This window comes from Dasypus novemcinctus, chromosome 27 (assembly GCF_030445035.2).
Source record: "Dasypus novemcinctus isolate mDasNov1 chromosome 27, mDasNov1.1.hap2, whole genome shotgun sequence".
In the NCBI taxonomy this organism is placed as follows: Eukaryota; Metazoa; Chordata; class Mammalia; order Cingulata; family Dasypodidae; genus Dasypus; species Dasypus novemcinctus.
In genome coordinates, this window is record NC_080699.1 from 20,800,266 (window position 1) to 20,817,232 (window position 16,967).

The following is a 16,967-nucleotide window of genomic DNA, read 5'->3' on the forward strand; positions in this document are numbered from 1 at the left end:
TGACATTACTCTCTTTGATTTGATAACTTGCTTTTTGGTAGAAGGCGTTCAGCCTCAACATTTATAACTCGTGCCCCAGACCTGGAATCAGCCATTCTTCTAAGGACCCCTGGTACCTTTAAGTGAGGAATGGCTCTTAGAGACCACAAACTGGGTGCTAGGAGTAATGATTGCTAATGGGTTATCTTTGCTTCTAGGCCTTTTCAATAGACAGAGCTAGAAAATGTGTACAATTGAAAATAAAAAGAATCATTAATTTGTACACATATTTCTAATTCAGTTTAACATCATGAAGTTTTTTTTACTTCTTTGATTTTTTCTTTGTATCTCTTACACTAAAAATCTCATTTCCTAAAATCACTAATATAATTATTTGATTTATCCAATAAAATGTAAATTTAAAAAATAGTTTTAAAATAAACATTTCAATATTATTACTAATAAAAGACTATTGAATAAAGTTTGGGGTTTTTTTTCCAGCTCTATTGATCCTTAGAATAATGTTTCACTATGGAAGTACAGTCCAAACCTGTCAAGTGTTCTTAAGTCACTTGAAAAAAATTTCTATGTTTTGTCACCTTTATATACAGGTAAATATATTTGTTTGTTTGTTTTTAGTTTTCAGGAATTAGTTTTTTATTTAATTTTTGAATTTGTAAATCATCTATATTGTTCCAAAACTAAAGCTTTGTAACAAAGCATTATGAGATAATTCTTGTTTCTACCCATGTCTCTTCTGCCACGAATTCTCCTTGTCTTTGTGAATGATAATTTTTATTAGTTTTTGATTCATTTTCCAGTGTATTTTTGGAAAATATAAGCAAATATCTTTATCTGTTGCTCTGCGTATATTACCCAAGAGGTTGCTTATACTATATATACTGCAACTTGATTTTATCCTTTAACAAATAAATCTTGGTGACCACTGCACTGCAATTTATAGAACTCTTCCTCATTTTTATGGCTGCATTCCTTTCTTTTGAGAAGGTATATCTGAATTTATTCCACTAATCCTCTATTGGTGCACTTTTGGTGTCTTTTACTATTACAAATAATGCTGCAATGAGTAATCTTAATGCACAATTATTTCATATTTTTGCTACTGTAGCTTTTCAGAATGCTGGATTGAAGGTACAGATGTAGGTTTTCTAAATATTGCCAGCTTTTCTTTCATTTTGAATGCCCATCAACAGTGTTTGAGAGTGCCTTGTTGCCCCATAGCTTCATCATAGCATGTTTTCAAACTTTTGGACTTTTGCCAGTATGATAAAAAAGAGTGTTTTCAGAGTAGTTAATTTTCCTCAGTGTAGTTGCATTTCTTTTTTTATGTTTAAGGGCCATTTTCATTTCTTCTACTAAACTACCTGCTGTATCTTTTGCCAGTTTTTCAACCTGGATCTTTTTCTCCTCAAATTTTAAAAGGTTTTTATATAATAGGTACATTAGTTCATTGCATAGGATATAAATTGCAACCATTCTTTCTCTATTTATCATTTATCCTTTGACTTTGCTTATAATTTGGGGGCAGGTAAAATGTCTTTTAAAAATATAGTTCAATTTATGAGTCTGGATTTTGAGTTGTCAGTCTGCAAGTAGGAAAAAGAAAGAATACATTATTCTTTACAAGTATTGCAAATGTGTATTCACAGTTTTTAATTTATGTGTTCCCTCTTTTAATGATATCTTTTTATAAGCAGGCCCTAATTTCAAGATACTAACACTCACCAGTATTTTCCCTTATGATTCATGCTATTGGAATTTGGTGTAAGAAAATGTACTCTACCTTGAATTCATGACGGTATTTTTCTATATCATCTTCAACAATTGAAGAACTGTTTTATTACCATAGTACTCAAGCTATGGTCTGAGGACCTGTGCTAGTTTGTGAACTGTGTTTTTCTGGTCCGTGGTAAGTATGAAAATTGAGAGCAAGCATTTAGAAGCTTTTATAGGTATTGTGCCATTACCATGGCATGCAAGTGTGTGGGCAGTGGCTTACCTTCTTGCTAGTTCGGGTGTTGTTGAGCTCAGGTGGTAAGTAGCGGGTGGCAAGAACTACATACGAGTCATGTACAGCAGGACCATGTAGGATCCTTGAAAGCTTAGATATGAAAAAAAAAAAGCTCTTTACCTAGGGTGAGTCTCATTCTTCTAGACACTTTATTGCTTTGTTTTTCATATTAAGTCTATGATCTTCCTGGCCTATTTTCTTATGAATAGTATGATATAGGGGTCAGATTTTATTTTATTTTTGTCCCATGGAAATGGTTGTCTTTTCTCACTGCTCTGCAGTGCTCCACTTGTCATAAATGAAGTGCCCCTATATACAGGGACACTTTCTATTCCCTCTGTTCTGTTTCATTGGTCTCTGGTTTATCTTTGCACCAATAGTACTACACTGCCTTAATTCTACAGCTTTAAAAGAAGTCTTGAGGTTTGAAAGAGTAAGTTTTTCAGAAGTGTCTTGATTATTTTTGGTCCTTTACCATTCCTTAGAAATTTTAGAATCATATGGTCAAATTACACATTTGTACACACATACACTCTCTTTAGTTTTTTTAAAATTAGTTTATTGAAGTATATCACTCATACATAAACATACATAAACAATAAATGTGTAATAATAGTTTTGAGCTTACAAAACATATATAAAATCATACAGGACTCTCATAACTCATCCTACCACCAATAACTTGCATTGTTGTTAAACCTTTTTAACTAATGATGAAGAACATTGTCAAAATATTACTACTAACCAAAATATTTTTCCCCAGCCAACCCTATTATTATCTTTATATCAGTTATATATGAACATGCATAAACAATTAACTCTATAGTAAAAGTTGTGAACTTACAAAGCAAACATGCATAACATTACACAGGGGTCCCATATATCAACCCTCCACCAAAACCTTGCATTGTCGTGAGATGTTTATTACAAATTATGAAAGAATATTGTAAAAATCTTACTACTAATCATAGACCTTATCTTACATTTGGTGTGTTTTTCTCCCAACCCACCCTATAATATTTTTAAAATATATTTTTTATAACAAAGGTTGTAATCTTACAAAACAATCATGCACATGTGCAGAACTCCCCAATAACACCCCTCTATCAACATACCTCACTGTGCTGGAACATCTGCTACAAATAAGATAATATCATCTGATTGTTACCATGTCCATATGTACACTTAGCTCACATTTTCCATATTGCCTCATTATCAACACAGTACATCTTCCCATAGGTGAAAGAATATTATATTATTACTACTAACCACAGTTCATAGGTCACTCCATTGTATTTTTCCCATGCTTCCTCACATTTCCAACACCTTGCAGTAGTGCTATACATTTGCTCTAGCTCACAAAAGACACTCTTGCATCTGTACCATCAACCACAATTCTCATCCACCTCTTGGTTTACTGTGCTATTCAGTTCCTAGATTATTCTCTAGCATTTTGTCAACTGGCATTTACATTCCTAGACTACCATTTTCAGTCACATCTCCATTTATAAACTAGGTGTTACTCACTATATGTTACCATCCACTCTATACGTTTCCACACTTTTACAACAAAGCTAATTAAACCTTCTACATAAAGAAGTCCATCTCAGTCCTCCTCTTATCTCCTTTAAGAATCTACCACCTATCACCAGGTCTTGATATCTTCCTACAATTTCTTCTAGAAGTTTTATGGTTCTTGCTTTTATTTTTAGGTTTTTGATCCATTTTGAGTTAATTTTTGATAAGGTATGAGATAGGGGTCCTCTTTCCTTCTTTTGGCTATGGAGATCCAATTCTTTCAGCATCATTTGTTGAACGGATTGTTCTGCCCAAGTTGTATGAGTTTGACAACCTAGACAAAAATCACTTGACCATACATGTGAGAGTCTGCTTCTGAACCATAAATTTAGTTCCATTGGTCTATTGTGTCTGTCTTTAGGCCAGTACCATGCTGTTTTTACCACTATAGCTAGATAACATGATTTGAAGTCTGGCAATGAGGGTTCGCTTTTCCTTTTTAAAATGTTTCTGGCTATTCAGGAAACCTTATCCTTCCAAATAAATTTGGTGATCATGTTTTCAATTTTTCTTTAATGCTGGTGAAATTTTTATTGGGATTGCATTGACTCTGTATATCAGTTTGGGAAGAATTGACATCTTAATGATATTTAGTCTTCCAATCCATGAGCATGGAATGTTCTTTCAGTTATTTAGGACTTTTTAAAATTTCTTTTAACATTGAGTTGCAGTTTTCTGAATACAAGTGCTTTACATTGTTGGTTAAGTTTATTCCTGACTATATGAGTTTTATCTGTCATATTTTATTTTCACCACTCTTTTGACACTTTTAGTTACTTTTATTGATATAATCTTCTTTTTAGACTCTCTTCCAGGCCTCTATCTCCTGTCTTTTCTTTTCAGGCTCTAGCACACCCTTTAGTAGTTCTTGAAAAACTGGTCTCTTGCTTAGAAATTCTCTCAGTTTTTGTTTATCTTTGAATATTCTAAGTTCGCCCTCATTTTTGAAAGACAGTCTTGCTAGATATAAGATTCTTGCCTGAAAGTTTTTCTCTTGTAGTATCTTAAATATATCAGACCACTGTCTTCTTGCCTCCATGGTTTCTGGTGAGAAATCAGCACTTAATCTTACTGGGTATTCCTTATATGTTATGCATTGCTTTTCTCTTGCTGTTATCAGAATTCTCTCTTTGTCTTTGGCATTTGACATTCTGATAAGTATGTGTCTCAGAGTTGGTCTGTCTGGATTTTTTCGAATGGGAGTATGTTGTGCTTCTTGAACATGGATATCTATGTCCTTCAATAGGATTGGGAAATTTTCTACCATTTTTTGTCAAATATTCCTTCTACCCTTTTCCCTTTTCTTCTCCTTCCGGGACACCTATTACATGTATGTTTGCATGCCTTTTTCTGTCATTTAGTTCCCTGAGAACTTGTTCAATTTTTTCCATTCTTTTCTTCATCTGTTCTTTTGCATGTTCACTTTCTTTTTTTTTTTCCTCTTTTTTTATTGACTTTGTAATAATATTACATTAAAAAATATATATATATGAGGTCCCATTCAACCCCACTACCCCCACCCCACCTCTCCCCCCCCCCCCCCCCCCAGCAACACTCATTCCCATCATCATGACACATCCATTGCATTTGGTTAGTACATCTTTGGGCCCCTCTGCACCTCATGGTCAATGGTCCACATCATGGCCCATACTCTCCCCCATTCCATCCAGTGGGCCCTGTGGGGATTTACAATGTCCGGTGATTGCCCCTGAAGCATCATCCAGGGCAGCTCCATGTCCCAAAGACGCCTCCACCTCTCATCTCTTCCTGTCTTTCCCCATACGCATCAGCCACCATGTCCACTTTTTCCAATCCAATGCCACCTTTTCTATGTGGACATTGGATTGGTTGTGTCCATTGCACCTCTATGTCAAGAGGAGGCTCAGATTCCACATGGATGCTGGATGCAATCCTCCCACTTTCAGTTGTAATCACTCTAGGCTCCATGGTGTGGTGGTTGTCCTTCAGAGGCCATTTCTTCAAGATCACCAATCCTTTCTTCTGACTCCTCAAATCTGCTATTATATGATTCCAATGTTTTAAAAATTTCATTGATTGCACCTTTCATTTCCATAAGATCTGCTATTTTTCTATGTATGCTTTCAAATTCTTCTTTATGCTCATCCAGTGTCTTGTTAATATCCTTAATCTCTTTAGCCATCTCATTGAACTTATTAAGGAGATTTGTTTGAAGATCTATGATTAGTTGTCTCAACTCCTTTATGCCATCTGGAGGCTTATCTTATTCCTTTAACTGGGCCATGGCTTCCTGTTTCTTGGTGTGGACTGTAATTTTTTTGGTGTCTTCACATCTGGTTTACTAGAGTGTTTTTTCTGGGTGCAGTTTTTTTCTTTAGTTTAGGGCTTCCTGACCTTTCTCCCTTGCTGGTTTTGCAGTGGAAGCAAAGCTTGTAGTTGGTGCTGTAAACTGTGGAGGCTCAAGGTGCCCTCATTGCACCTAGGACCAATGAAGCATCTTCCTACTTTCTCCTTTGCCAGGGATAGGGACAGAATCACAGCTGTGTGGAATAATCCAAGTCATGCAGGCCTAGACTGTAGTTGCCTAGAAAGACTAATGAAGCTTCATGCTTCTTTCTCCCCTGCCTGGGGCGGAAATGAAGCTGCCGGTGTGGGCAACTATCTATGCAGTGCAGGTCTGAGATGACCGCAGTTGCCCAGGTAGACTTCTGATTTTCAATCTATGCCAGACAAAGTTACCTACAATTACCTGGATAGGCTGGTGCAGGGCCCGCCAGCCTCCTCCCTGCCTGAGGTGGGGCTGAAGGCCAGCCTACAGCTGCAGGCCAATCTTGGTGCAGTTCCTACTGTCACTGTATTTTCAGTCCTGGCTTTCCCTCATGTTGGGCGCGGAGTCAAAACAGCAGCCACTGGCCTCCCTCTGAACCTAGGCTGATTCATACCCCAGCTGTTCCCAGGGCTATATCCTAGCCAGCCGAGTCCACCAATGAGTAGCCAAAATCGGCAACCAACTGTCTCTTCCTCCCCTGTTCCTGGGAAATGGAACTTCCAACTCCAGCCACAGCATAGCTCCTGGGGCAGCTTGCATCACAAGAGTAGGTCAATAACTGGCCTCCACAGCCTGGCTGGCAATTTCCCGGAGAGGCTGGCGCAGGTCCCCATAACCTCCTCCCTGCTGGAGCTGGCACTGGGACCTAGACTAGAGCTGCAATCTGACCTGGATGCAAAGAAGCTGGTCTCCACCAGCAAAGAGATTTTCAGTCCGCCCCTCTTCCCCTTGTGCCAGGCGTGGAGTTAAGGTGGTGGCTCTCAGCCTCTTTCTGACTTGGACAGGCTCAAACTTTAATTGTTCTCAGAATTATAATTTAGCCTGCTGAATTTAGTCATCAGTAGCTGAAATTGGTGCCCAACCTTCTCTTCCTCCCCTGTTTTTGGGAAGTGGAGCTTTCAATTCTAGCTGCGGAACAGCTCCAGAGACAGCTTGTGCCTCCTGTGGAGGATGGGCACCAGCCCCCAGGGTGTGGAGTGCTCTGCTTATGAGTTTTCTCTGCAAATGGGCAGTCTCCTTCTATTCCTTCAAAAATGTTGCAGGATGCTCTTCTGGCCCTCTGGAGCCCCCAAACAGGTGCTTCAGTTAGGTTCAGATAGCTCTGGGTGTTTACTAACTGCCCTGTAGCAGCAGCTGACTCTAGGAACTCCTTACTCCACCGCTATCTTGCAGGTTCTTCTCTCTTTAGTTTTTGATTGGAATTATATCAAGTCAACAAGTCTAGTCTTTCAATTTGTGGCTATAGTATATATATATCTTCTCTTCGGTCTTCTGAAATTTCTCTCATTAAAATTTTATGGTATTTGGCATAGAGATCTTGCATATTTTTTCTTATATTTCTTACGAACTATTTAACTACTCTGGCATTATTTTTAATAGTTTGCTGAGATTTATTTTTAAGTTTTGTTCACATTTCTAAACATATAGCATATTTTACATTGCTAAAGATTTAAAAAGATATATTTATAATTGGTTACAAAGTATCAAATTTCTAGGATTAAATATAACAAAAGATGTGCATGGTTTCCATGTGGAGATAGTATAAAGTTCTAATTGTGTTGTCTATTTGGCTATGGCTTCCATGAGATAAGTTATTGATTTTTGTATGCTGCACTTACGTTAGGGCACTATTTTAGTTTGCTAGGCTGTTGAAAGCAGATACCTTAAAAAATAAAGACAAAAAAAAAAAAAAAAAAAGAAAGCAGATACCATGAAATGGGTTAGCTTAACAAGGGGAATTTATTAGCTTATAGTTTGAGGAGGTGAGAATGTCCAAATCAAACCATCTTCAGAGTGATGCTTTCTTCCTGAAGATTGAATGCCAGTAATCCTTGGGTCATCTGCCACATGGTAGCCTCTCCCTTCTCTTCCAGTTTTCGTTGCCTTCAGCATCTTGCTTCCATGGTTTTCTCGCTCTGTGTTCATCTCATTTATAAAGAACTCCAGTAAAAGGATTAAAAGCTATACGGAATGAGGTGGGTCACCCCTTAACTGAAGTGGCCTCATCAAAAGATGCTATTTACAATGGGTCTACGTACACAGTAAAAGATTAACTTTAAGAACATCATTTTTTTTTGGGTTCTTACAGTTTCAAATCACCATAGGCACCTTCTAACTTATTTTTTTCTTTAAAATAGTTCTGTTTAGACTCTTAATTTTTTTTAAGAGAATGATCAAATAACCTGAAACATTTACTTATGTTCCTTTCTGACATGTATAGCTCTCATTTTTTTCCATTGGTTTTAGTTAGGACTGCCAGTACTTTGTTCAAAAGAAGTGGTACTGAGCACCCATGTTTTGTTCCTGACCTTAGTAAGAAATGCTTGTTGTTTCATCCAGTAAGTGATGTCTGCTGGTAAGTTCTTCCTTTAAACCAGACATTGACAAACTCTGACTTATGGGCCAAATGAAGCCCACTGCCTAATTTTAGGATCTGTGAGCTATGAATGCTTTTTCCATTTTTAAAAAAGTTGTAAAAGAAGAATAATGTTCCCTGACATATGACAATCACATGAGATTCAAATTTCAGTGTCAGTACAAAAGGCTTTATTGTAACATAGCCATACTCATTCTCTAGCACTGCTATCACATTTCAGTGGTGGAACTGAGCAACTGTGATGGAGAAGGTATGGCTCGTAAGCCTAAAACATTTACAATCTGAGACTTTACAGAAAAAAGTTAGGTTTTACATCATCTCTTTTACCCAATATGTATCAAGTGATAGAAACTGTGACCCAATGCTTAAAAAAATAGGAACATTATCACATATAGGCATGGCACGATCATCTTTCAGGTCTGGCTCACTTCACTTTCTGCCCTCTTGGTTGTCATTGTTCTTAAATGACCTGCTCAGATAGAGTCCTCTGTATTCTATTTTCTTTGTCCCTAAAACAATGAAAACTTCTTATTTGTTTGGAGAGACAGTTCCTGGTGATGTTCTATAATTCATCCTTTAGCACAAGTAGTTTAAGAACATATTAATCTGCTGTCCAACTACATGATCGGGTGGGTGGACATTATTGGTGCCATATGCAATGGTCATGTCCCAGGCATCGATGACACCCACGTTGAGATCTTGGAGAATGTCGTTCATGGTAAGATACTGAAGGTAGCCATGGAAGTCTCCAAACCTCTCTGTATCTATGTTCATTTCTCTGATGTTTTCTGTCTTAATGACCACTTTAGTGGCTGGGCTTCTTAAGAACAGCCGTTCAATAGCCTTCCGGACATTGATGACCCTACGAATGAAAATGTCAATGGGGAAGGGTCTGAAGTGTTGGCCGAGGGTGATGACTATGGCTGTGTTTTTGTCACCTGGTATCCGGTCAATTTCTCGAGGGATATAATCCTCATCTATTATAGAGTAGAGCTGAAGAGTGACAAAAGGATAGCTATGCTTTTTCCACTGAATCTGAGTATGTCTTCCTGCATCCAGAAGCAAATGTTTCTTAAACATTCCCGTTCCATGCAGATCAAAAAATTTTAGTGCTGATTAAAAAAAAAAAAATAGATCTTTTAACTAGATGGCAATGATGAATAGTTTTAGAAGCAAATTCTAATCATTTAAATATCCACTGACCCAGATTATTTCTGACTGAAACATTTCTGCCCTCTAGGGTAGTTCATATTTGTTAAATGTCAATTAAAATGTAAACTTTTCATTGGAATTTATAGAGGAACAACATTTCTTATGAAAAAGGGAAGAAAATACATTTTAAATAAAAAGGTTCAAATTCAGAGGACTGAATGAAGTTGTAAACAAAACCAAAATGCTGCCAAAAGAGAATAGAGACTTCTTTAAAAATTCCTTATAAATCAGCCTGAGTTTCTAAAAGAATATAAAATAACTACATACTTTTTACAACTTTGGGTAAGTAGTAGATCCACTGACGTAGCGTCGAGTCTCCCAGGAGGTAAATGAGTTTTCCTTTCAAGCATTCATTTATCTTAATTGTGTTGAACTGAATATGATCACAAAATGTTGTCAACCACTTTCCTTTTAAAGTATAACCACCAGGGACAGGAGTCTCCATTCCGATTTGGCATTTCTCTTTTTTTTTTTCACTCTCTGGAAATAGACAGGCTGTAGTAAGTGATTTTATTGGCATAAGTTATTTTGGAAATATCCAGCCTTCTTTCTTCATCTTTCCCTTTTCTGATCTTTTCCTTTCTTTCTCTAAATCTTATTTCCTACTTCCTTCCCATTCTATTTTTTGATTACCAGCTTTGTTTTAGGCATGTCTACTCATTCTTTTGAGAAATTTTGAGTCATTTTGACTCTTCCCTGTTCCTTTTCTCCAAAATCTGGTCATTAGCTAAATCTTGATAGTCTATTTTAAAAATTATTATTATTATTTGCCATGCTTACTGATTTTGTGGTAACTTAGGCCTTTGTTTCTAACCTTAATAAATTAATGGCTTGCTTGATGGTGTCCTTGCATCAAATAATTTGTTTTTGTACCATTAATGAAGGAATCATCACAATTTTCCATGTTTTTTAAAAATAAAATATATATGTATTTTTAAAACTTCAAATAATATAAAATATCTAGCATGAATTAATCTTTTTTTAAAAAAATAGGGCTTTGCTGAAAGTAACATGAAGCAGCCAACACAAAACAGTACCCTGAGATTTTCCATTAAGTTCTACTAGAGTTAAAGGCCCTGTTGGCACATGGTCAACCTTCTAAGGTTTTGCCATGACATAACAAAATCATCAGATTTCTCATCTGTTGCATTCCTCCCCACTGTGCCTTATATTTAGGCTCCTAAACCAGTGCTCCTAGACTGATACCACATCCTGTATTAGATAGGAAACACAGTGGCCTTAAAATGTACAGGTTTATTTCTCCTTCACGTAACAGCCCTGCAGTGATCAGACCAGGGCTGCTATGCTCTGGCTTGGTGTCAGAAACTCCAGTTCCTTCTGTCTTGGAGCTCTGCCATTCTCAACATATGTTTCCAGTCTCATGGTCACATGGTTCTTTCATCTCTCACCATTACCTCTACATTTCAGCCAGTAGGAAGGAGAGATGAGGAAAGGAAGGCATGATGTTATACTTTTAAAGGCATGACAGAAGCTTCTCATATCACTTCCCCCTGCATTCCTGGCAAGCATCTAGTCATGGCCACCACACTGCCTGGAAAGCTGTGACTGTTAGCTGGGTGGTCATGGGCCCAGCTAAAATGATGGCATTTTATACTAAAGAGGAATAACTATTAGGAATGGATATTGGGAGAACCAACCGTCTTTGCTTCTCCCTCCATGCTTAGTCTCTCCTGGGCCTTGTAGTCTCTGGTTGCCTATGTCCACAGAATAGTCATCATTACTTGGCTACAGTGTGTTTGCACAAGTATAAGGCCTATTCTTAATTATGTCACCTGTGGACAAAGTGTCATATTCTGTTGGTGGCAGAATTGGAAATTGCACCTGGAATCCAGTCATTAAGTCCTGGTGATGTGGCTTGCTAAAGGGAATTTTCATAATCCTATAAATTAATTATGTTAGAATTTCAGTGCAACATGGTTGGGATTCTATGAGGTTCGGTAATATCACACTCTGGATACTTGAATACCATGATCCTGGAGACTTAAAAACTTTGCTTATCAAATATCCCTCATCCTTACATGTACAGGCATCCTTGGTGAAAAGATAGCATTTGAGTTTATTATCGTAAGCCATATCTTGTATAATATTTATGTATCAGAGTATTCCTTTTGTCAGGAGTCATTAGTTTGTTCTACAGGTCTATTCTAAATATCTAACAAATTATCTTATGGTTACTCTTGCCTGTTTATTTTACTTCAGAATTTAGGATAAGCTTGAGCATTTTTAATAGTATGTGGGTAATGGTATTAGAATTCTATATTGATTAGTTTAGAGATCGTGGTAGTGTTGAGAAATAAAAAGCATAACCTTGCAAAAATATCTAACAAGTCACTCCTGCCCCCACTTCTGTGGATCGACCTGTGAGGCCATGGCCTCACAGGAGAATACCAAATGAATAACTCCTGTCCCCTGTTTCTGTAAATCAGCCTGTGAAAACATGGCCTAAAAGAAAGATATCAAATGAGTGACATCCCACCCCCCTGCTTCTGTAAATCAGCCCACAACCTTGCAGCTGCATTCTGCCTCTGTAACTCCCCTGCTTGCAAAATTTCACCTAGTAACGCATTAGCCAATGAGCAAAAGTTATGCTGACCCCACCTGAAATCCTATATAAACCTATGAAAACTGAAAAACGGGATTCAGAATTTGGAGATTGACGTTCCTCTGGGTCCGTGCGTAATAAATCTGTTCCTCCACTTCTCCTGAATGACAGTTTTGGATCTTTCTGCTTTGCTCCTGGCTTTGCCACAACATTTGATTCCCTGACCCGGAAACCCAACCTTTGAGCCTGGCCCTTTGAGCCTCGGGTTTAGGATTGGAGGGCGTGGTCAGCGGAGATCTCCACATGCAAAAGGTGGCGCCACCTATCCCTTTTTGGGGAAAGGATTCCTGTGGGCCGCATCCTCCACCCTGGCCTGACTTGGTGGAGAGGTGGATTGAACACCAGGAGACATTGGAAAGGTAAAGCCCTGGGGTTCTGAGTCCCAGTCAGGCCCGTCTCTGGACAAAAGGGGAGACTGATCACCTCCCCTAAAATTCGAGATTTGAGATTCCAGGATAGGGCAGTCCCTTGGGTGAGACTGTGTAACCTCTGAGTGATTGAGTGAATGAGTGGGGACTGCAGAGGCTTGCCTCTGCTGATCCAGTTTGTGGCTCCATGACCTGCGCAACAGAGTCCAAGTGGGTCCCAACCTGCACTCCATAACTTAAACTGAAAGCACCACACCCCTTCAAATTTGGAAAAGCCTCAGGCTCTTATCAACCTCATGGAGTCCATTTTCCAATCCCATCATCCCACTTGGGATGATTACCGCGAGCTCCTCCTAACCCTGTTCAATATGGAGTAGAAGCACCAAATCCTCATGGAAGCCAAAAAGTGGTTGCAGCAACAGCCCCCGCAGTTATCTTAGAGCCAGAGGAATGGGCCTGAGAAGCAGCACCGAAAGCTCAACTGGCCTGGGACTTTAACACAGATCAGGAACAGGCTGCCCTTCAGCAGTATCAAGAAGCCCTCCTCCTGCCGTGCCATGCAGGGGTGTCACCCATGTAGGGGAGCCCCACGGGCAAGGAGTGCGCCCCGTAAGGAGAGCCACCCAGCGCGAAAGAAAGCGCAGCCTGCCCAGGAATGGCGCCGCACACACGGAGAGCTGACACAAGATGATGCAACAAAAAGAAACACAGATTCCTGTGCCGCTGACAACAACAGAAGCGGACAAAGAAGACGCAGCAAATAGACACAGAGAACAGACAACCGGGGTGGGGTGGGGGAGGGGAATAAATAAATAAATAAATCTTTAAAAAAAAAAAAAAAGAAGCCCTCCTCAGAGGAGTATGGGAAGGAGCAAGGTGGCCCACAGACAGGTCCAACATGGCCTCCATCACTCAAAAGCCTGAAAAACCTCTGGGAAATTTTTATAAGAAACTTTGCAAAGCCTTCAAAATTTGCACCCCCTTCAACCCAGAAACCCCAGAAAGCCAGAAAATGGTCAAAACACAGCTTTCGTAGTCCAGGCGGCACTGGACATCAAACAAAAACTTCAGAAGCTAAACAGGTTCACAGAGATAAACATCTCCCAGCTCCTCAAAGTTGCAAACAAAGTATTCGCCAGTTGGGAAAAACTGCTGAGTGGGAAGCAAAAAAGCAAATAAAACAGCAGGTCTCCCTATTAGCAGCAGCCTTAAAAATCCAGACCCAACCAATTGAGAAAGGCTACCCCAGAAAGGGAATATTTCACCCTGAAACTCCCGGCTGCTGCCAGTACCTCCTGGGGCCACCTTGTTTATGTGTCTGGGTTTAAAGGATGCTTTTTTTTTTTGCCTGCAGGTAGTTTCCCAGAGTCAGTCACTATTTGCTTTTAAATGAGAGAATCCCAAGACTCAAAAAAAAAAAAAAAAGGACTCAATTAATTTGGACTCAGCTCCTGCAGAGATTCAAAAAACTCCCCTACCTCTTTTCCTAAATCCTGCCATTTTCCTGCTGACCAAAAGAGGAACTCATGAACACAACTGTGCAGACATGACAAAAAGGTGTATATCCGCTGCCCCAACCTCCAGGATGGGTCACTTTCTTGCCCAAATCAAACCCTATTCACAAATGGCAGCAGTTTTGTCAGAAATGAAAAGAGGCTTACTAAATACACAGTCACCACAGCTAAATAAGTAATAAAACCAGCTTCCCTAACTGAAAGGTAGTCTGTATAGAAAGCAAAACTCTGGGCGCTAATTCAAACCCTACAACTGGCCACCAGGCAAACAGTAAACATTTACACTAATTCTCGGTATGCATTCACTACTGTTCATATCCATGGAGCAGTTTATGAGGAGAGGGACTCCTAACTGCAGGGAAAAAAAGTCCTTCAACTACTGAAGGCTGTCTGGCAGCCAAGCAGGATTACTGTCATACACTGTCAGGAACATCAGAAGAAAACGGATGCAGTTACTAAAGGAAATACACTAGCAGCTCGACAGGCAACCCAAAAGGCCCTCAAACTGCACCCCACCACTGGTATCTCACCTGTCCTTTTTAAAACAACACATTAAAAAAACTAACCTATACCCAGGAAAACAGGAATGGGCAAAGAAAAAGAAAGGCACCAGAACCAAGAGGAAAACTGGCTACTCCCGCATAGCCATGTCTTCATCCCAGAGGGGGCTGTCTACACCCTTGTTCAACAATACCACCAGCTCACCCATTAAAAAAAACACACAAAACTGCTTTAAAAGCCCTGCTCAGAAAATATTACTACATTACCCAGATGAGCTCGCTTTGCACCATGGTTAGGAGCCAATGCCAAATCTGTGCTAAAAAAACAACCGCTCCCAATATCCCCAGGCCCCGGCTGGCATTCACAGGGACTGCCCCTTTTAAAAACTTAACAATGGACTTTACAGAAATAAAACCAAGTCAAAGGTATAGGTACTTATCAGTAATAATGTGCACCTCCTCGGACTAGGTCAAGGCCTTTCCCACCCACACTGAAAAACAAGAAAAGTAACTAAAGCTTTGCTCTGAGAAATAGTTCTCTGGCATGGGATACCTTTATCCATAAGCAGCAACAATGGCCCAGGTTTTGTGTCAGCTGTCATCCAAGAGCTAGCATAATGTTAGGAATTAGGTAAAAACTTCACACAGCATTTAGGCCCCATAGCACAGGGAAAGTAAAACGCATAAATCAAACCCTCAAACCACCCTAGCCAAGGTCTGTTAAAAAAAAAAAAAAAAACTGGCCTCCCATGAGTAAATCTACTCCCATTAGCCCTCCTTAAAGTCAGACTGTACCCTCAGGCTTCTCACCTTTTGAAGTTCTGTTTAAACAATCACTACCAATTATTCAAACTGTCAAGGGAAATCTCAGGCTCCTAGGAAAAACTGGCTAGGAGTCTGTCCTCCAGCACTTGGAAAAAATCCTGGCCCAAATATACAAAATGGTCCTGTCTTGGGATCCCATCCCATTAGACCACCCAATACACCCACTCGCCTGTAAACCTAATTTGGGTAAAAATTGAAAAAAGAGCCCCTCCAACCTACCTGGATGGGCCCACATACTCTTATCCTTGTAACCCCCACTGCTCTCAAAGTTTCAGGTATTGGCCCTTGGATTCATCACACTCCAATGAAAAACAAGACAACTGGGCAACTTACCCTGCACATGACTGCCCCTTGAAAATCTGAATTACCCAGAGCCACCGAGAATTGCCATCACCTGACTAGATGAACTCCTGTTCCCTTTGGCTCCTACTCCTCTTTGGACTACTCAGCTTGCTGTTTGGGACTGGACTTTCAGCTACAGCTTCCAGAGACTGGAGTGTAGCTAAAAGGACACTAATCTTAACAACATACTTGTGTTTTGTAAAATGCTTTACTACCATAAGTTGTTTTTCTACTTAGCTCAAGTAACGCCCTATAAAAATTATAAGGGTGTTAAAGGGGGGAATTGTTGAGAAATAAAAAGCATAACCTTGCAAAAATATCTAACAAGTCACTCCTGCCCCCACTTCTGTGAGTTGACCTGTGAGGGCATAGCCTTGCAGAATATCAAATGAATAACTCCTGCCCCCTGTTTCTGTAAATCAGCCTGTGAAAACATGGTCTAGAAGAAAGATATCAAATGAGTGACTCCCCCCTCCACTTCTGTAAATCAGCCCACAACCTTGCAGCTGCATTCTGCTTCTATAACCCTGCTTGCAAAATTTTGCCTAGCAACGCATTAGACAATGAGCAAAAGTTATGCTGATTCCACCTGAAATCCTTTATAAACCTATGAATACTGAAAAACGGGGCTCAGAATTTGGAGATTGACTCTCCTCTAGGCCTGCGTGTAATAAATCTGTTCCTCCGCTTCTCCTGAGAGCCAGTTTTGGGTCTTTCTGCAGTTCAGAATTCCTGGCTTTGCTGCAACAGTAGACACACTAATGACCTCTCCAAAGATGTCCTGTCCTAATCCCAGAGCCTGTGAATATTTACCTTCCATGGCAAAGGGATTTACCAGATGTGATTAAGGATATGGACATTAGGATGGGGAGATTATTCTGGATTATCTGCATGACCAACCTAATCACACGAGTCCTTAAATGTGAAAGAGAAAGGCAGAAGAGTGGGTCAGAGAGATGTGACATGACAACATGAGCTACTGTTGCTGGCTTTGAAGATGAAGGAAGGGTGCTACAAGGAATATGAGTCATCTTTAGATGCTAGAAAAGGCAAGGAAATGGATTTTCCTCTCCAGTCTTCAGAAAGCAAT

At 39.5% G+C, this 16,967-nt stretch overlaps 1 protein-coding gene across 7 annotated transcripts in view; it reads right to left on the reverse strand.

The window, feature by feature from the left end:
- Positions 1–5,180: 5,180 nt before the first annotated feature.
- The window catches only part of LOC101422329 (NXPE family member 1), a 41,783-nt gene continuing 29,996 nt past the window's right edge, over positions 5,181–16,967 (reverse strand). For all 7 annotated transcript variants that reach the window (XM_012528084.3, XM_058289028.2, XM_012528083.3 and 4 more), the window contains 2 exons: positions 9,973–10,185; positions 5,181–9,605 (listed from right to left, as the gene is read on the reverse strand). In XM_012528084.3, coding sequence (XP_012383538.2) covers positions 9,070–9,605; positions 9,973–10,185 — 749 coding nt within the window. In that variant the 3' untranslated portion in view covers positions 5,181–9,069. The remainder of the gene's footprint in view (positions 9,606–9,972; positions 10,186–16,967) is intronic.